This window comes from Macrotis lagotis, chromosome 1 (assembly GCF_037893015.1).
Source record: "Macrotis lagotis isolate mMagLag1 chromosome 1, bilby.v1.9.chrom.fasta, whole genome shotgun sequence".
NCBI lineage: Eukaryota > Metazoa > Chordata > Mammalia > Peramelemorphia > Peramelidae > Macrotis > Macrotis lagotis.
In genome coordinates this window covers 708,436,006-708,457,765 of record NC_133658.1, presented here as the reverse complement: position 1 = coordinate 708,457,765, position 21,760 = coordinate 708,436,006, and the positions used below count along the sequence as shown (strand labels likewise).

Below are 21,760 nucleotides of genomic sequence, written 5' to 3'. Positions count from 1 at the left end.
TTATTCTCATTGTATTTATTTACCGGACTAAAATTATATGATATTGTAGAAGGGTTATTATTTTTAACTACTTGAATTGTCAGTTCAATTGGAAATTTTCACATTTTGCATGTATATTTTGGGACTTAAAATAGTATTTGATTTTATTCTCAAAGTTTGTGGCTATACTAATAGGACAGAGAAAATATAGTATTTTTAAACTTTTTCAGTTATTTTCATTTACTGTCATAGTATGCCCTAAGGGATTTTTCCCCCATTTTTTTTTTAGTGAATTATGTTAGAAAATTAATTAAAATAACAGCATATTAGAGTGCATCTTGATGTATTTTTTATTAAAGAAATCTGCAACACTTAAGTGGAAATTTGTACAATAGAATCAATTAAATACTTTATTTGTTTTCCAACAAGAATTTTTAAATAAGAGTTTCATTACTGTTATTAAACATTTATTAAAAATCTATTCTTTACATGCCTCTTTGATAATTAATTCAGTACAGTCCTTAACCAAACAGTTCTAACTCTGAACTTCATTATACAAAAAATCTTAATATTATTGTAATTGTGTTGTAGTTCTTTTTTTTGTTTTTAGGTTTTTGCAAGGCAATGGGGTTAAGTGACATGCTCAAGGCCACACAGCTAGGTATTATTAAGTTTCTGAGGCCAGATTTGAACTCAGTGACAACTGACTCCAGGCCAGTGCTCTATCCACTGCACCACCTAGCTACCCCTGTAGTTCATTTAATAGAGGAATGTAGTTCATTTTAATAGAGGAATGTTTGTACACATCAGTTTCTTTCTCATGTTTTCTCATAAGAATAAACAAGTTTTTATTAGAACTTTTAGAGCTTTCTCATGTCATTGAGAGCTCGTTTGACACTTGATTCTCAGTAACTTCTAATGAACTTAAATATTTAATGTCCATATAAATGTATGTATCTTTTCCCTGGTGATGGATGTTTTTTCAGTAGGATTTGGCATTACTTTAAAATAATACCTAACTGTATTGCTCTTCTGTTACTGCATTTTACTTGTACCTTAAAGGGTTATTATACCTTTTCTACCATTCTACTCCCAATTAAAAAAAAAAAAAACAGTTGCATGGAACCGGAAAGGTAGAAAAGTTCTGAAATGATATCTTTCAGTTTCTCATTTCAGTTAGAACTGTCAGGCAAAGAATAGAAACCTGACAATTTAGGAGTGATAAAGGAATGTTTTTAGTTTCTTTGTATGTTTACATGTCCTCCTAAATAAAGTTTTCTTTTGTATAAGTATAGCTGTGAAAGAGTAACACATTCTGTATACTAATCTAAAAAAAAGTCAACTTTTCTCTTTTTTTCTGCAAGGCAGTGGGGTTAAATGACTTGCCCAAGGTCACATAGCAAGGTGTGTGAGGTCAAATTTGAACTTAAATCCTCCTGGCTACAGGACCAGTGCTCTATCCATTGTGCCACCTAGCTGCTGCCCCCAAATAGCTAACTTTTTAATAATTCCTTGAAATTCTTAGTTTAAAACAATTGAATTTGTCAATAGGAACTTTTTTCCTACTAAATCACTGAGATATAGACAAAATCAAAAGAGATATAACACAGTTTTAATTTGTTGATTATTATTAAGATGGTAATGTGATATACAAACTTTTAAAAATAACTAAGGTTTATTTAATTCACATTAATGGATAAAATAACAAAGTATTTCTGTCTTGAGTGGTCACATACAGATCAGTGAAATGGGTAAAATGTGTCAGAGAGAGAGAGAGAGAGAGAGAAAGAGAGAGAGAGAAGGGGTATTCCAAGAAGAAATAAAATTTTGTAGACTTTTAGAAGGAAAAGAGACAGACCAAAAGGAGATTTTAATGACAAAAATTATGGAAAGATTTTGATCTCCCATTCATTATCAGTCTTTAAGCCATATTGCAGCTTTGTAACTGAAAGTGTAAAAGAATGTTTTCATTTGGATCCTGTACAGATTAAAAGGTAATAGAATCCTAGGGTTAGAAGGAATCACCTCAACTTTCTTGTCTACCTCTTTTCTACAGATAGAAAGAATCTCCTTTCCTGCTGCAGTGTTTCATTTTTCTGATTAAGTTTACATTTGATTTATTGCTGTCAGTTTTAGGATAGTTATATCACTTCTAGTTCTTCCCAAGAAACTCTTGATCAGGTCCAGACAGTGGAGATACATAAAAATATGATGATACCATAGCTAAAATGAATGATTGTCAACTGTTTGGTGAAAGAAAAAAAAGATACCATTTTCTTACCTTTTCATTTGCTATTTATTTAACATCCAATAACCATTCATTTGGATGCTGAGAGTTGATTCCTAGAATGATTTTAATTACTATATAATTTATTTTGTCCTTAATTTTATTAATGAAATATTTGTGGAATGAAAACTACATATAAAACTATCATGTAGTAATTTAAGATTATTGTTGTTGGAGTTGTTGGATCATCTGATTGGAATTTACTGGATTGGGGGTTTTGTTATTGTTGATTTTTTAATTATCCTAAGGTGTTCTTAATTAGATTTAGACAACAAAGAGATTTTAGTGGCATTTCTTATCTACAGTTTCACTTTTTTGCTCATATTTTGAAAAATTGCTTAACATTTAGAAAGTAATTGTTTTGATCCTGTTATCCATCTCATTTTTTTATTCAAGTAGAATTACACATCTACTTTGAATTCAATTAACCCCTAAATAAGCAGCTACCTTGAGGTAATATGTAACATCAGTCTTAATAACTTAATAACACTGAATTATTTATTTAACCAGTATATCAAACAGATTGTGTATTTTCTTAATAAACTTTAAATTACTGATTAATATAATAGTTCATAAATAGTATAAAATGTACCGCATTTTAAAGTAAATGTTACTTAAGAATTTTGTATTACTTTTATACAACCTGAGCATTAGTACATCTTCAGATAACTTTAGTTCAATTTAATATACATTTATTGGGTTTGTATATTGTGTAAGTCATCTTGTTAAACACTAGTGTGGATATATGTGACACCTTCTCTGCAATGAGCTTAAATGTCAGCTGCAGTTATCATTGACACCGAATCATGATGATGGTGGTGGTTTGTCCTTCATTCTTGAAGAAGACTGTGCCATCAGGGAGGTGATGCCACAACAAGCATTGGATTTAAGTGATGATTGGATTTGAGTGAGGGGGTGCTGTCCTAAGTCATCAACTTCACTTTCTCCTCTAGAGCCTTCTGGGTCCAGTGGCCAGATATGAATTAGATGATTAGAGATGGCCCTGGATACAAGGCAATCAGAATTAAGTGTCTGACAGTGGACACAGACACTGCTCCCTTCCTCCTGAATCCAAGACCAGTGCTCTATCCTTTGAGTTTACCTAACTATTCCTGAAATGGTTTCTGGAGGTGAGCCTACAGAATAATGATTGTGGAAAGACAGCACAAGAACTCTTGAGTATATGTGACCAAAGGTGGCATTCTTCTGACTTGGCTCATGTGTTCAGTCCCTTCATGTCAGGCAGAGAGATGGTCCTGGTGGTCAAATTCCAGGTATGGGTCTATTTGCCAAGATGGCAACTCTTTCCCCTGTACACAGTCCTACCCCAACCTGTCCTGGGTACCGTAGTGCATTCTCACACTGAGGTTTAAAGGATGACACCAAGTATCTTTTTTTCCATTTACATGATATTTATGGCTCCTTCCAAGTCTCAGTACTGAATTATTTGCTGAAATATTGATTTGTTCAATAGTTACCCCAGCTTCAAAGACATAGCGTAAAGTTTGAATTTAGCAATAATTTCTATGCACTTTAGGAGAATTTCAGATTATCTCCCCCACACCCCCAAACCTTCCAAAAAATTAATGCTAGTAATTTATGCAATAAAACCAACTTGTAAATGATGTCTGAAGATCACCGTCTATTCCATCCATTTTCCCACATCCCAGATTACTTGATAGTGACAATTGGCCTTCAAAATAATGATGCTAAGGCAATGTAAGGGAAAGCAGGTTGTGTTCTCTACCAAAAGCACTTTTACTTAACATACTTTGATGTCTCAAGACAGCAACAACAAATGTGTACAGACAGAATATTGTATTGTGCCTCATTTAGCAATTCTGAGAAATGTTTTGAAGTTTCTTGGATTTGAGGCAAAATACTTGGTAATTAGTTTTTTGTGATTTTTACAATTAATATCAAAACCCTCTTATGCATGTTAAAAAAGATTAAATTGGCTCTAGGATAGTGAATTATGGACTTCATATTTTTAATCATGCCTATTTCTTAGTGACATTGCTTTGGTCTGATTCTGAGCAGCTGTACTTTTATATTTACATAAGTTTAGCAGAAAAGGATTTGAAAAAGGAAGAGGTTCTTTAAGAATGCAACTATTTAATGTTCCTTTTTGAAGAAAACGCATAACATGATTTACAGTGATTAAATTTATGTTTTGATTTATCAGAATTTATGAACCAAAACAGAGAGGAATTGTTCATATCTATTAGGACAACAATATAAATTATATATTTTAACAGTTAACTAATACTCATCCATGTGAACTTTATAAAATCACAAACTACTGTGCACCTCTTGTAGAATGAAATCTGACTTTTTTTCCCTAGATTTTCAAAGTCCTTCATAAGTTTGCCTACCTAAAGAGAAAATTTATTGCCAATATGCTAAGCTTTTGTGTGCATGTGTACATATATATATATAATATATATATATATATATGCCTTTACGTACATATATGGAGAGAATAAATTTGATAGTTGCTTTGTATAAATATTTTCTTAAAGATTTTTGTAATTGTACATTACTTTTTCATTTTTATGTAAAAATATATAGAAACTTTTATAGCACAATTTTTCCTGTTGATCAGGTAAAAGGCAATGATGTGCTGTAGAAACTTTGTTTTTTAAATGAAACAGTGTGAGAAAGTCCTTGGACTTCTTTATTTCTTTATTTATTCTTTAACATCTTTTTAACTGGTGGTACTCTTTCTGGGCTATAATTTAAAAAAGCAACTTAAAATTCTCCTTCTTTGCCAGATCTCATTTGAAGAATCAGCTCTTCTCCATATAAAGGCAAATCCATCTATATGTACATTTGAATCCCATTCCATCCCTATTGCCTATTATCCCATATCTTTCTTCCTTTTATGTCTAGCATCATTGAGAAAGGCCATTTATAATAGAGGCTGCTGCTTCTTTTCCTCTCACTTTCCTTTTAACTTCATACAAACTGATTTCTTGATCCCATTAGTTCAACTCCAACTGCTCTCTCCAAAGTCACTAATAATCATTTCACTGCCAAATCCAATGTCCCTTTCTCATTTCTCATCTTTCTTGATCTTTTGCAACTTGGGATCCTGTTGATTATTCATTTTTGTGACTCTAAAACCTTGGGAACTGATGAGATGCCCTGCTGAAAATGGTATACAGTGAGCAACAAGTGATCAGGCTAGAATCTTGGAGAAGCCCCATGTGGGGGTCTGATGTAGATGAAGAGCTTGCAAATAAGACAGAGGAGGAAGTGTAAGACAAGTAGAAAAACCAAGAGACAATAGTCATAAATATCTAGAAGGAAAAGAGGGAAGCGTCCATTTTAAATGTCCTTCTCAAGTTTGTTTCTTGTTACACTTGATATTAACCATAGTCATTTTATTTTCCTGGCCCTATCATTTCACTTCACCCTTAGTTCATGTAACTTCCTATATGCATTTCTGATTTCTTCATATTCAATTCTTCTACAGCACTTTACAACTACAAAAAATAATTAAGCTGCTAGTAATATTGAATCTAGGTGGGACTTTTCTTTTCGGCCTTTTGTCTATTTGTGGTAGTAATGAGATTCCTAGGCTAAAGGGATTTGAGTATTTTAATCTCCTTTTCAACATAGTTCCAAATTGTTTTCCAGAATAGTTAGACTAAATAATGTCTCCAACAACCGTATATTTGAATATTGACTATTCCCATCCTTTGTCATCTTTTCCAATTTGCTGGTTGTGTAGTAAAAAATAATAAAATTGTCATGATGTGCATTTCTCTTAGTGATTTGAAGCAAACACATTGTAATTCAAATTCTCTTGTAAATTGTTGTTATCTTTTGGTGTTGAACTTTTTGATAAATAATTGGTGAAGAGACATAGGCAAAATTTCTTCCCTAATGAATTGGTTCCGTCATTCTAGATGATACTTAATTAGATCGATATCCTTTGACCTATCAATAACATTACTAAACATATGTCCCACAACAATTTAAAAAAGGAGAAAAGTACCCATACAGGCAAAAAATGTTTTACTGTGGCTCATCATTGGGACAGTTGGATGGTACATTGGATGGTGTATCCAACCTGGAGTCAGGAATACTCATCTTCCTGAATTCAAATCTGATCTCAGACACTTAGTGACTGTATGACCCTTTTTTCTGTATAAATGATCTGGAAAAGAAATGGTAATCACTCCTCTCTCTCTCAAGAAAAGTCAAGCATGACTGGAAATGACTGACCAAACACAAAACTCTCATATATTCCAAAAGTGATAATTTTGTTTGTCCTTTGCCAATCCTGTCTATTCTGTCAATTTCTATTTCTTATTTTATTATATCTAGAATTTATAACATGTATAAAATAAGATCAGCAAAAAGACATTTATAACAATGGGAATATTATGCTCCTTTTGGAATAGATAAAAATAAGGCAGTCCCAGAGACTAGAAAGATGCCATTTTTTCCTAATACTATGAAAAGGTTAAAGGATGTGTCAGACATAATGAACTGACCCTTGTTATTTTTGGAATGTGTAACTACAGTGGAAATGTGTTTTTACTGTAGTCCTGACATATAGTATGGCATTATAAAAAGCTGTCATTGAGAAGAAAATTTGGTTTCTGGTTGTCTGATAGAAACATCTTGAATAAGCTTTAAATAAATTGGTAATGTTTTTAGGAAATCATGGCGGAATTCAAGTTGATTGGAACTATCAACCAAAAATAAGAATAATCGATAATGAGGATGCTTTTGTTTACTTTATATTTCTACCTAAATGATATTTGCTATGCTTAGTGTCTTACAAGTTTGAACAGAATGAAATTAGTATATTATTTCTGCAGTTCACAAGAAAAAACTAAATTTTTATATAAAGGCAGAATTAACATTATAATATTGATTTGTTATTTTATTCACTGTGGCACATATTCATTCATAACATTGAGTAGCTAATCCTAGACACCTTATGTGTTTATTTTCTTAAATTACAGGAGCTTCAGTTTCAACGACTCACCAGAGAGCTTGAAGTGGAGAGACAAATTGTTGCCAGTCAACTGGAAAGATGTAGGCTTGGAGCAGAATCACCAAGCATTGCTAGCACAAGGTACAGACTTTGACAACTTCATTGGCATATATCCTAATATTTTAGCATAAACATAAAGAAGTTAACATTATTATTATTAACTGAATTTGAAGTTATTACTGAATTTGAAGTTCAGCAATGCTCATTGCTATCATAGAAAGGCCTTTTTCTGAATTATTTGGTACTCTTCATGAAACACTTGAATATTATATAGACTAATCTTCTACATTGTGTTCATGTACTTGACTTCTAATGTGTAGATAACAATAAATTAATTTTTCTTGTGATAAAATGGTAATTATTTAGTAAAGTTAAATTGATCCATCATATTTGGAAGATTTATTATTAGGGATTTTTGTCCATGGATGCTTCTTTTAAAAAAGAGAAACTTTACTTAACATCAGTTTTGAGAATTCATTAACCATTAATTTAGAACACATAATAAAGGTACACTTCCTTCCAGTTTTTCACAATTATGAATAAGCTAACTTATATATTAATTCTTTCACAGAGGTGTCTCATCTTATATCTCTGACATTCTCCCCTACCCCATTTTAGAAGAGTTACAATTTGCTCCAGTAATTCTAATCACTCTTTTAAAGTTAAGACCCTTGAACTTTTGAAATTTAAGATACTGTCATTTAAAATATAAGTACATTTAAACTAATCTAAAACTATAAACCTGAAAAAAAATTCAGTGTATATATAATTGTGGGAAATTAAAAGGTAAATAGGAGATTATATTATGTAGAAAGTAATTTCTATTAAAATTTATAACGATAAACTTCTGGTTTTTGTTATGTAAAATCATTGTACACTTACATATGGAAAATGGGGGAAAGGAAATAGATTAGAATTCATTTATTAGAAGATTATTAATATCCCTTCTAACTCTTAACAGCTATCTAGTCCAACATTGTACATGAGCAAGAGTTGCTTCCACAACACAACTGAGTGGAATGAGAAAAAAATCATTGACCTCCTAAGCTAGTTCATTCATCCTTTTGGATAGCTCCAAATGGCAAAAAGTATATAATCTTTTTTTTTTTTTTAGTCATGAAATAATGCTTTTGGAAACAGCATTTCTTCCCCCGCCCATGTTTTCTTTTCTCCAAGGATGTTTCCCCCATTCCTTCCATTGATTCTCATATAGTTTGAACTCAAGGTCCTTCCCCAGCCTTGTTGCCCTGTTTTAGAAATTGCATTAAGAACACTAATTCCTCTGAAAATAATTATTCATTTCTATATAATCCATAATAGTTTATTTTCATTCACCTTGAAATTTGTGATAATCACACTTCTTTATCACTTTTTTTCTTGCCATATTTTAGCAATGCAAACTTATTGTGGATGAGGTAAAATATTTCCAGTACTTTTTCTTTTCTATTTGATTACAAGTCTAGAATATAAAAATGAGTTTAATGGGAGTGAGTTGTTCAAAGTATAGGCATTTTTAAAAGGACAGATTTTGATCTCTTTAGATTAGAATTATTATCTGAAGGAATTGAAAAATTATTCAACAATAAATTTAATTCCCCTTCAGTTTCTTGTCTCCAAAATAAATGTGTTACTAAATGTGTTAACTCTGTTGTTTTTATTGTGTGATTGCATAGTGCAGTGCTTTGGGAGAACATCTCAATGTAGCTAACTTCATTTAGTGTGAGATGTAGTAGAAAGGACATCAAACTTAAAAAGTCTTTGGGATTACTTGCCTTCATTTTTCTCAGCTAAAAATAGAGAAAATAATTTTTAAACACTTTGCCACATTATTATAACAAAATTTTTTCTAAATCTTGCAGTGCTATGTATTTATAAAATTGTATTTTATACTTAAGAAAAAATCAAACTTATAAAATGCTAACCTTGAACAATATAAGGCAAATGATATCTAATATGGAATTAATCTTTATTATTGATAAACAATTTAATAAAAATTATTCATCTCGTGCAAAAATTCCTTGTTGCTAGGGGTATAAAAATCATAAAATGACAGTCCTTTTCCTCAAGGAACTTAAAATTTGATCAGAGGAGAGGTTATATGCTTAAATATAATTTTGCTTAGAGAAAAGTCAGAGTTATTAGATATTGGTGAAGAGAGAATTTTTCAATATTAGAGTATTCTATATGTCCTTTGAGATAGTAGTACCTGGATTTAATCTTAATACTGTGCAAAGTTTTTGAGTGATGGAAATAAGAAGACATTAAATTTTGATGAGACAGAAAAATGCAGAATTTGAATGCAGGCTTTTTTTCCAGCTGCCATGCCATACCCATTTCCTTCCTTCCTTCTTTCCCACCTTCATCTTCCTTTCTTAACTTGCCATATTTTATTCATATATGTGTTTATATATCTGTATATATGTATACATATGTATGTGTGTATATAATATGTGTGTGTTTATACATGTAGGTATATACACATATACCTATATAAAGAGGCTAATATTCCGTGGGGAGAGAACATTGCATATTGTTGAAATTATTCAGTTCTGATGGGGTGGAAAAGGATAAAAGAAGAAACATTGACATTTATTAAAATTTATACCGAAGGGACAGCTAGGTGATGCAGTGGATAGAGCACCAGCCCTGGAGTCAAAAGGATCTGAGTTCAAATATAACCTCAGTCACTTGATTCTTACTATCTGTGTGACCTTGGGCAAGTCACTTAACCCCATTGCTCCAGAAAAAACAAAACCAAATTGTTTAAAAATAATACTGTATACCAAAATTTAAGTGCCATGCATCGGTTGCCCTAATTAAAGAACAATTGAAATGCAAAAGTAAATGCCATCAACAAAAAACTTGATAAATGTAAAGCTAGAACAAATAAAGCAAATTCTTTATTTTTTTTAAAAACTCTTTCAATGAAAAATGATTAGTGATTATCTTCAGTATCACCTCATAATGCATATAGAAGCAGTAGAGTAGGGGTGAGGAACTTCCCGGGCCATAGTGATTTGGCATTGCCAAGACACAGGGGACTCAAAATTCAATAAATCTTGTAGCTTTTTAGGGATTGAATTAATTAAATATTTGACCAATAGAGCCTGCAAATGAGGTTATAAATATCCAAATGTTCATTCCCTTTGACCCAACAATTCCAATACTAGACCTATATCCAGAAGAAATCATAAAAAATGAGGAAAGTCCCACATGTTCCAAAATGTTCATAATAGTTATTTTTGTGGTGGCCAAGAATTGAAAATTGAGGGTATGCCCATCAATTGAGGAATGACTGAGAGGTTAAAATATAGAGAATCATAGACCAGATTACAGGAACTGATACTGAGTGAAGGGAGCAGAACCAAGAGAACATTGTACACATTAACAACAACATTGATCAGCCTTGATGAATGTAGCTTCTCTCAGCATTTCAAAGACCTAGGAGACTAGCTATGGGCAATGCTATCCCCATCCAGAGGACGAAAAACAAAACCAAAAAAAAAGCCTACAGAATTTGAATGAATCCTACATTAACTTTATTTTAGTGAGGTTAAGTGACTTGTCCAAGGTCACACAGCGAGGCAATCCTTAAGTGTCTGAGGCCACATTTGAACTCAGGTCTTCCTGACTCCAAGACTGGTGCTCTATCCACTGTACCATCTAGCTGCCCCCTATAATTTATTTTTTTAAAAATTTCTCTTGTTTTTCTTTCCTTTCTCATGGTTTTCTTTCTTTTCCCTTAATCCTAATTCTTCATACAAAAAATGACTAATCTATAAACAGGTTAAGCATAAACGTGTATATACTATTCACCAGACTGTTGACCACTGAGGGGAGAGAGTTTTGAAGGGAAGCTGGAAGGAAATCATATAACTTAAAAATATGCATAGGCATATGGATAAATGTTGAAAAACTTTGATAACATATAATTGGAAATTAAAATATCAATTAAAAAAGAAAGTTTTACATGAGAGGCATGAATGGTTTGTAATCACCACAGTTTGAAGTATCATCCAAATTGAGGCAACTAGGTGACACTGTGGATCAAGCACTGGCCCTATTTTCAAGAGGACCTGAGTTTAAATCCGGCCTCAGGCACTTAATAATTGCCTCGCTGTGTGACCTTGGGCAAGTCACTTAATCCCATTGTCTTAAGTAATTTTTTTTTTAAATCTAAAGAAAAAGTACCATCCAAATTGTTGAGATCACAAATCCATTTGATAGCACACATGCCTGTATGTGTGTGTATGTGAAAGAGGGGAGAGAGGTATTGAAAACATGAAGTCAGAGCATATAGGACATCTTTGATTGACGAAGGTAGAGACTAAAACTTTTTATCCTATAGATAGCTTTTAACCTCTTAGATAACATTGAAGGTTTTTGAATTTTACAATGGCCATCATGTGAAAAATATATTTTGTAGAGACTACAGGCAAGAGAGTGACTTCTTTGTGCACTGACTTTAAACCATTTAGCTGGTGGTTACTATAATTGTCTAGGAGAGAAATAATAATAAGATTCTGAATTAAGATAGCAACCATTAAGGACAATTTCTTTTTTTTTTCATTAAGGACAATTTCAAAGGTTTATTTACCTATGCAGAATTCTTGAATTTTTTTGGTTCCTCTTGACAGTGGTTTTGTTTTCATGTTTTCCCTCCTACTTTTGACCATACCTTGAGAGGTTCGATGGTTCAGTAACTGTCCTACAGTCATAGTGATAGATAGAGATTACAAACCTAGGGTTATATACAGTAGGCTATGCTACTAATTTTGATTTACTGTCATGAAGAAAAAATAAAGAGTTTTTGGTAGAGAAAACATGTAACTATAATAGTATATGTTCTAGGTTTCCTCAATTTTTATGCAAAGTTGAAATTGTTAATCAATAATTTCCTAATTAAGGTGAAGATAGTGTATCATACAGATTATTTTAATGTCCTAGTTTTATGCTTAGTATGCAAAATTTATTTTCTTATAAACCTTTTCATGTTTAATGTAAAAGTTTACTTTTCTGTGACATCTAAAATAACTTTTTAAAAAATAGATTTCTTAAATGCTTCTTTCTGCTTTTTATCATTTTTAAGGTCATTTATTTATAATTTTTGTTGCAATCTTATCATTAAAAATTATTGTCACAAGAAGCATCATGGAATGTCATTGATAGTTTAATGTTTTGTTTTCCATAAATATATTTTAGATTATTTGACTTAACAGATTTATTTTTTAAAAGTATCCTATATTCTGTAATTTATTTTAAATTCAATTTTTCAATTCAAATAATTATTACAAAAATAAGTCTGGATTAAATTGTACAGTCTAATAAGTCACAATAGTGGAATAATTTATTAAGTATTAACTTATTAATTATAAAATTATAATTAACTTATAAATTATATTTAAGTGAGCTGCCTTAGTCTTTCAGAATTGTATATCAGATTTTTTATTTTTAAATGTAAAACTGTGATAAATTAAGTAAATGTTTCCCTTTTTTTCCCCTTTTTTCTTCCAGCTCAACAGAAAAGTCGTTTCCTTGGAGATCAGGTATAATCTTTTATATGAAAAAATTTTCTTATACTTAACACAAAAAAATGCAATTTAGTTTCATTGTGTATTTTTATAATTTATTGGTTTTGTTTTTGGTAATTTGAACATTTATTTTAATAGTAAAAATCTTGAACTTTTTTATACTTCTTGAAAGATAGATCTTGTTCATACTTAAAGACATATTGCACATTATATTTACAAGGACAGTCACACATCACCTGTTTTAATATGTATGTTTCTGTTAGGTTCTTGGTATCTGCACATTTTATTTTTACAATATTTTTTTTAAAAAAATTGACCTGTAATATAATTGTGTTGTAAAATTTCAATGAGGTACTTCTTCCAATGCACATAAAAACCTGCTCTGCATCTAATAATATCAGAACTCCCTGGAGCACCTAAGGGTGGAGTGACCCCTCTGCCCAGGGTCACATTGCCAGTCTGGAAAGATAGGACTTAAATGGAGATTTTCTAATTGATAGGTCAGCTTCTTATCCACTATGATGATATGCTACCTCTCATTTTCCACATTTTTGTTTTAGAATTTATTTTTTTATCCAGATATAAAACTGATTTATAGACATTTCTCATGTATTAGACTTTTGAATATATATTGCTTTTTTTGCTGTAGTTATACTTTAAAAGTTATCAAAGGAAAGTTAAACTTCTAAATTTAGTTAAAGAATACCTATTAGCTGATATCAAATGTAATTTAATCCAGTACCCTAGAATTTGACTATTAATCTCATTTAATCTTCACATCAATGGAAAACAACAAGTGTACTTGGCACCATGAAGAATACAAAGAGATATCATGATCCTCACTCAATAATTATTCTGTGTGGTGATTGAAATTGAATGACAATTAAATGTGTCATGTGGCAGTATATGATTATAACAGAATCATATAGTTAATAATTGCCATATTCAGTCAGTCATTCATTTCATTTTGTGCCAGGCATTCAGACTTCAGACAGTGCATCAAGCCATAGTGATTGGGGAAGATTTTAATGAACTATACAGAGTTTCACTTATCTGTCCTCCATGCCCTCACTCATCCTCTAATCCCCTTTTTATCTCGAGACTGAGAAAGTCTTTTTACCATAGCAGAATCAATCCCTTTTATGACCTTGATCCCTCCATCTCATTTCTCCTCTGGCACTGTCTTCTGTTCATTCCCTTTCTCAGTTTCTTATCTTCAGTTTCTTTACTCTTTGCTGACAACTCTTCTTCCCTCAAGGATTTGTAAATTTCCCCAAATATTTTTTTAAAAGAATACTGTCTCTGGAATCTGAAAGTTTTTATTTAAATCATAAATCACACTAGCAATGTGAGAAAGTCACTTAAGCAATTTTGGACTTAGTTTGCTCATCTGTAAAAGAAGACAATTGAATATGATCTCTTCCTCTTATAAATCAGTGCACAAGTTATTTTTCCCTTCCTCCTCCCATCATATTTGTGAAATTGAATTTTGGAACCCTAGTTTATATGTTTATGTTAACTCCTGTTAAATTTCATCTAAATCGATTCATATGAGAGACATTGCCAAATTATCTGCTTGATTCAAGTTATACTGTGTCTCTAGCATTCCCCTGACCTACCATCTAGTTATCCAATCATGGAAGAAAATGAAATTAAACTCTTATGACTGTTAGTTTTTAGACTTCATTACTTCCTTTGCCAAGTTTTAAGAAACTATCCCTAAATAAAGTATCTCAGAATTTTATCAGGAGTACAATTCACTCCTAGATACCTCTGATGAGAGCGAACATTCCCTCATTCCCCCCTTTGCCTTCCCCCCTTCCGTATCATTGCAATAGCTCGTTGCAATAAAGAAAAATCTTATTGTATGAAATATCTTGGCCTATTCCCCCTCTCCTTTTTCTTCCTCACATTACATTTCCCTTTTTTCTATTGACTCCATTTTTACACCATATTTTATCTTCAAATTCAGCTTTCGCCTGTGCTTCATCTATAAAAGCTCCTTCTACCTGCTCTGTTAATTGAGAAGGTTCATATGAGTATTATCAGTGTCATTTTTCTATACAGGAATATATGCAGTTCATCATTATTAAGTCCCTCATATTTTTCCCTTCTCCTCCAATCTCTGTGCTTCACCTGAATCCTGTATTTGAAGATCAAACCTTCTGTTCAGCTCTGGCCATTCCAACAAGAACATTTGAAAGTACATCTTTTTCCCTGGAAGAGGATATTTATTTAATTTTGCTGGGTCGTTGATTCTTGGTTGCATTCTAAGCTCTTTTGCCTTTCGGTATATTATATTCCAAGCCCTACAAGCTTTTAATGTAGTTGCTGCTAAGTCTTGTGAGATGCTGATTGCAGCTCCACAGTATTTGAATTGTGTCCTTCTGGCTGCTTGTAATATTTTCTCTTTGACTTAGGAGTTCTGGAACTTGGCTGTAATATTCCTGGGGGTTGGTTTTTGGGGATCGCTTTCTCAGGGGATCTGTGGATTCTCTCCATTTCTATTTTGCCCTCTGCTTCCAGGATATCAGGGCAGTTTTCCTGTAGTAATTCTTTGAAAATGATGTCAAGGCTCTTTTCCTGATCAGGTATTCCAATAATTTTTAAATTATCTTTTTTAAATCTGTTTTCCTTATCAGTTGTTTTTTCATTGTGATGTTTTGCATTTTCTTCTAATTTTTCATTCTTTTGGTTTTGAAGTATTGAGTTTTGATTTCTTGTAAATTCATCAATCTCCCTGAGTTCTGTTCTTTGTCTGAAGGATTTGTTCTCCTCAGAGAGCTTTCTTATCTCTTTTTCTGTCTGGCCAATTCTGCTTTTTAAAGCATTCTTCTTCTCAATAACTTTTTGAACTGTTTTATCCATTTGACTTAAGCTGGTTTTTAGCATGCTATTTTCTTCAGCATTTTTTTTTTATTTCCTTGACTAATCACTGACTTCATTTTCATGTTTTCCCTGCATCTCTCTCATTTCTTTTCCTGGCATGTAGACTCAGTGGGTTATAGACGTCTGGAGTGGGGGAGGGGCGGAACAGGGCGAAGGGGTGGGGATGTGAATGAGGGAGGAGAGGATGGACCATGCGGGGAGAGTGGTCAGATCCGGTGCATTTTTTTTTTAAGGTTTTTTCAAGGCAAACGGGGTTAAGTGGCTTGCCCAAGGCCACACAGCTAGGTAATTATTAAGTGTCTCAGACCAGATTTGAACCCAGGTACTCCTGACTCCAGGGCGGGTGCTTTATCCACTGCGCCACCTAGCCGCCCCTGCATTTTCTTTTTTACTTCTTGCAAGGGGCTGGGATTGGATGGCCTGTCCAGGACTATGGGGCTGGGTGGATGCTGGGCCTAAGGGATAGTATGGGGGCCCTGGCAAGAGGCCCCAGGGCCAGGTATCTGTCTGCTGTGCTACTCAGCTACCCTACAGCAGAGTCAGAGTGAAAGGAGAGAGAAAATATAGTACATGGTAGTGAAGAAATAAGAAAGGAGCTAGTTGCGATCAGCAATGGCAACGGTGGAAAAATATGGAAGTAACTTTTGTGATGGACTTATCATAAAGAATGTGATCCACCCATGACAGAGTTTTTGGTGTTGGAACAAAGACTGAAGCATATCATCATCATTATTATTATTATTATTATTATTATTATTATTATTATTATTATTTGGGGGTGGAGGTGCAGGGCAAATGGGGCTGGGTGGCCTGCCTGGGGCCGCATAGCAGGGTGATCTTTGGGTGTCTGAGGCTGGATTTGGACTGAGGTGCTCCTGGCTCAAGGGCCATGCTCTGTCAGCCACCCAGCTGCCCCTACTATTACTACTATTTTGTTTTATTTTGGGTCTTTTTTTCTTTTTTTGGTTTATGCAGGGCAGTGGGGTTGGGATGGCTTGCATGTCACATGGCTGGGTGTTGGGTGTACGGGGTCGGATATGGGCTTGGGTGCTTCTGGCTCCAGGGCTGGTGCTCCATCCATCATGCCACCTGGCCATACATTTTAATTTTTTTCTTGCCCCTTTGCTTTATCGCTCAAGTGAGTATATTTTTTGGGGTCAGTGGGTATTTTGTTTACTCTTAAACAAGAATATTTTATTAATGTATAAAAAATTGTACAAAATAAGAATAAATATTAAATAAAAATTTTTTTAAAGTACAATTCAGCCTCATGGGTCTATAATTTGCAGGTTCTATCCATTTTGTTTTTAGTTGTAATAACATTTTCTTTTCTCTGATCCTTTAACACTTCTTCCCTTCTCCACAGTCTTTCAGGATTCACCAGTAGTGTATGGTTCCAAAATCATCTGCCAATTCTCTCAGGGATCTAGGCTGAAGTACAACCCAGACTAGTGATTTGAATTCACTAATGAGAGCTAAATTCTGCCTGTTTGGTTCCTCAAGTATCACTCCCCAAAATGCATTTTTTCCCTTTACTTCCCACTTATTTTGAAAGAAAAATAAGTAAAGAAAGAATCAAGTAATTGCAAGTCTCTTTTATTGTGATTTCTCATGGAATATACTTAGAAAAAAACAAATTTTGCTGTCCTTAGTACTTTGACAAAATTTTTACAAGACCATGTCACTCAATTGCATTCCTCTTAGAAGATCATAGATTTAAAGCCTTATAGTATTCATTTTAGAAACAACAAAATCTGAGACATAGAGAAAAATTTGTTTTCCTGGCTCTGTGTGATCAGCTATCCATCTACTTTGCTATGCTGCTTCTTTATTTTGTAAAACTAGACAAGATGACAATTATTTTTGGTGATAGGTCTAGAATTTAAGTTGTTTACTAAATTACTTCATTACTAATACTTAATAATTATTATTACTTTATATTTCTATTGTGTTTACTTGCAGGATTATCCAAAATATTAGACACATGGTTTCCTAAGTCCAGATAAATACCATTTTTAAAGATTGAAAGAATAGGGGCGGCTAGTGGTGTAGTGGATAGAGCACCAGCCCTGGAGTTAGGAGTACCTGAGTTCAATTCCGGCCTCAGACACTTAGTGTAATTACCTAGCTGTATGGCCTTCGACAGACCACTTAACCCCATTGCCTTGCAAAAACAAAATCTTTTAAAGAATAATCCAAATTAGCCTTTTTACTTCCTTCCACAGTGAAATAATAATTCATGACATAGAAACAAATATATATGTAATAAGTCATGAACTTAAATGAAGATATTTTATGCCTCACTAGAATTGTATAGGCTTTATAAGAAACATAATAATTATGTTTTGCCAGATACTCATAGAGTATAGAGTATTAGATCACCAATCATGTATTGAAAATGTTTTGATACAGGGTTTATCATAAGTTGATATTCTGTTTGAAAATGAGAGACTGGATTGTATCAAAACAAAGTTTTTCTCTCTTATTTATATTTAGCCACTTTTCATGAACTTTGCAAAATGTGTGTGTGTGTGTGTGTGTGTGTGTGTGTGTGTTTTACATATACATGAAGGGAATAACAAACCAAGTATCTTTGCCAGGAACAACGCATGTGGGGTCCAAAAAGAGTTGGATATACCTGAACAGCAACATTTTACAAACACATTTAATGTTTTTATATAAATTCTGCAGTGTTCTGCACCGTGATGTGATCAGTCAGATCTGTTAAGTTCCTGCTATGTGCCAGGCACTGTATTAAGCAATGGAGGTACAGATAAAGGCAAATTTAGTCTCTCCCTCGTTTACAATTTAATGGAAGGAGACAATGCTCAAAAGGAAGCTAATTAGGGAGAAGGGAAGTGGTTAATATGGAGAAGTCAAAAGCTATTTGCCTGGTGTAGAAAAATAGAGAAAAGCTGGGATGAGACCCAGGAGCCCTGGTACTACTCACTCTCCAGCCAGAGGTAAGAGTGTACTGAGGAAATATGAGTGCTCGTCAAATTCAATCTTGTGGGACAGTGAAAATCAGCATAATATCATTGGCAAAGGAGCATGTAGACACTTGTCACGTCAGTGAGCTATCCCTCTTGATTTTGATTCAGTGGTGGACCACTACATGTAGTGATCATATGTATGGCATACTGCTTCCCATATATCTTGAGAATCAGTCCATTAACACCCTCAAAACTGTGTTGCCTTAAGGCACGTTTTGTGATTCATGGTAGCCAATGGTCTATCAGAATAGCCTTCTTATCATGGAGATGACTTCCATGGCATACAGCAGATAATAACAAATCATTGGTAAAATGGAGGTAATATCTACATATCAAAGGTTATGAGACTCAAATAAGAATTTTTTAAGCATTACAGTAGTATATAAATGTCAGTTATTACTTAATATAATGTAGATTAAAAACAAATAAGATGTTGAAGATATTGCTTTCCTTTAACTTCATTCAAGATTTTTTTCCTACTTTCACAATTGGATTTCCTTAGATGTTACCTTCAGTTTTGTTGTCTTTATTTCTTGTATGTATATAGTTGCTTGCATGTTGTCTTCTTTATTAGAACAAACACCAAGCATTCATATTTTTTGCTTTGCTTGAAGACGAACAACTCTGTCTCAAAAACATGCAGCAGGGAGGACAAATACTTTATAGTATGAGAATTATCTAGACTTTTCATTTGAACCTCCTTTATTTCACTGTTACAATGTGAAATTAAATTTTTTAGCCACACTAATTCAGTCTTTTCTGAATTAGCTTACAATTTGAGAGAGTCACCAGCTTTCAAAACTGTAGCTGTTGTTGGAGTGGTACAAAATCATTAAAATTAAGGCACAGCAAAAAGGAAATAAACAGGCATAATGGAAGGTCTTCTTGATTTGGAGTCTAGAGAAAACTGGATTTGATTCCCAATTACTAATTTTGATCCTAAGCATGTTTCAAACTCAGTTTTCTATTTTTTTCTTATCTCAAAAAACATTGCTTTTTTTATATTACTTCAACTTTTGTGTTTGTGTTTGTGTTTGTGTGTGTGTGTCTCCAATCCAGAGACCCATATTCTGTTAACAATCAATTTTTTAAAAGGAGATAAAATCTTACCAAAATTTGCCGTCACAGGACGGCTAGGTGGCACAGTGGATAGAGCACTGGCCCTGGAGTCAGGAGTACCTGAGTTCAATAATTACCTAGCTGTGTGGCAAGCCACTTAACCCCATTTGCTTGCAAAAACCTAAAAAAAAAAAATTGCCACCATATATCAGCCTAGTCAGTATATTTTATGCTCTCACTATAAGTTATGCTCCCCACCAGTGGTTCCCTTCCTCTACGATTTATACATCAATCATTATAGACTGTTACATTACAATAATTACCTGTCATATCCCTTTCTAAGAGTTTTATTTTTTATTGTGAGCTTAACAAGCATATTTAAACATATCTCCATAAACAACAAACAGAAAAATATAAGAAAATATGAATTTACAAAATGTAGCTTTTTAAAGTATATATTAAATTTAACTTGGTAATGCCAACACTGCTGCTCTTCATACATTTGACTTCTTCCAAACTTATTTTTTGTTATCTTCTTTGTATTTAAAAAAACTTTTCTTGGCACTTTTTTTTCCTACTCTCCCACCATATTTTCTTCTTCTCTATGTATTTACTGAAGATGATTGCCTCAGTTTGCTGTTTTCTCCAGGGACTAATTCCTTTGGTTAAATAGATGTATAAATATAATTAAACTGTTTCACTCACTTGAACTTAATCTTTCTCTCAGGAATGCACATACAGTTTATTATAATATACTTGGCCTTCATGATATGATGGCACATAAAGCTAAGGTGCTTTTTTTTCCCTTAACTATGAAGAGGCCCTTTAATGCTATGACAATACTGTCCATTTTTGCCCACTGCTGATAAGCAAATTAGTAGATGATGTTAGCATTATCTCTCAGTTCCTAACCCATTGACCAATGTCACCTTTCAAAAGTCTTTTTTCACTTAGAAATTCTATTATCAGTAGTGTATCATTATGATATTTATTAAGCCTGGCAAAGTTTTAGTTATTCAGCTTGAGGGATAAATTATTTTTATAAGTCAATTCTTCTATTGTTTAAATAGTACTATAATCTTTTCTCCCTATGCATGGAGAAACATCAAACATAAATGTTAATATTCTGTTTTAATAATAATACTTCTAAGAGTAAAGTATATCCTGAGTTCATTATCATGAAAATGTTCATTTGATAAACATTAGAATATGATAAATAATATAAAATTTGTATTAGAATTAAAAGTTTATAATCACTGTTTTGTCTACAAAAATTGATGTTTAATATTTCTTTTACTTTTTAGTGATTTTTTAAAAACTTATATACTATAAATAGTTGTCTTTCAAAACTTGAATAACTAGATAGATCATTAGTAATCTTCAAATAAGATAATATTTGTAAAACACTGAGCAGAGTATCTAATACATAGCTGATGCTCATAAATAATTGTTGTAGCTTCCAGCCTCTTATCCCTGCCTCATTTCACCATATTTTTGAAACTTAGAGAACTCCTAAATAAAAAGTCAGAGTGAAATAAGAAAGAAATTAGTTGTATTTCCCTTGAAAGTTTATGGGGGGGCGGCTAGGTGGCGGAGTGGGATAAATACAGAATAAGACAAAAACGAGTTCTTGACATTGTCAAATATAAGTGTCTTCCTTCCCAAATATATATCTGAACTGTTAGTTGGCAACAAGTTAACAGGACTGACATGCTTGAGTATTTCCCAGTAGTCCCACATTGTTAAATTGGAGAGGTATTTAAAGACCAAACAATTTTGAATATGACTTTGGAAACAGTGTTATAGTGCATTATATGTGGAAATTTCCTTATTGATTTCCTTGAACTCAAGTTTCCATGGTGATTTTGCACTCAGTATATAGCATGCCCTTTCTATTCGTCTTATACTGTATAAACAAAAACATGTATGAAGATTTAGAAGTGTTTGTTAGAACTTCAAATTATTTAGTGAGGCTTGGATATCTCATTAATACCATCTTCATTCACAT

At 32.8% G+C, this 21,760-nt stretch overlaps 1 protein-coding gene across 6 annotated transcripts in view; it reads left to right on the top strand.

Moving 5' to 3' along the window:
* The window catches only part of PKP4 (plakophilin 4), a 229,770-nt gene that overhangs the window by 145,554 nt on the left and 62,456 nt on the right, over nucleotides 1–21,760 (top strand). For all 6 annotated transcript variants that reach the window (XM_074215929.1, XM_074215926.1, XM_074215928.1 and 3 more), the window contains exons 3-4: nucleotides 7,249–7,361; nucleotides 12,795–12,826. In XM_074215929.1, coding sequence (XP_074072030.1) covers nucleotides 7,249–7,361; nucleotides 12,795–12,826 — 145 coding nt within the window. The remainder of the gene's footprint in view (nucleotides 1–7,248; nucleotides 7,362–12,794; nucleotides 12,827–21,760) is intronic.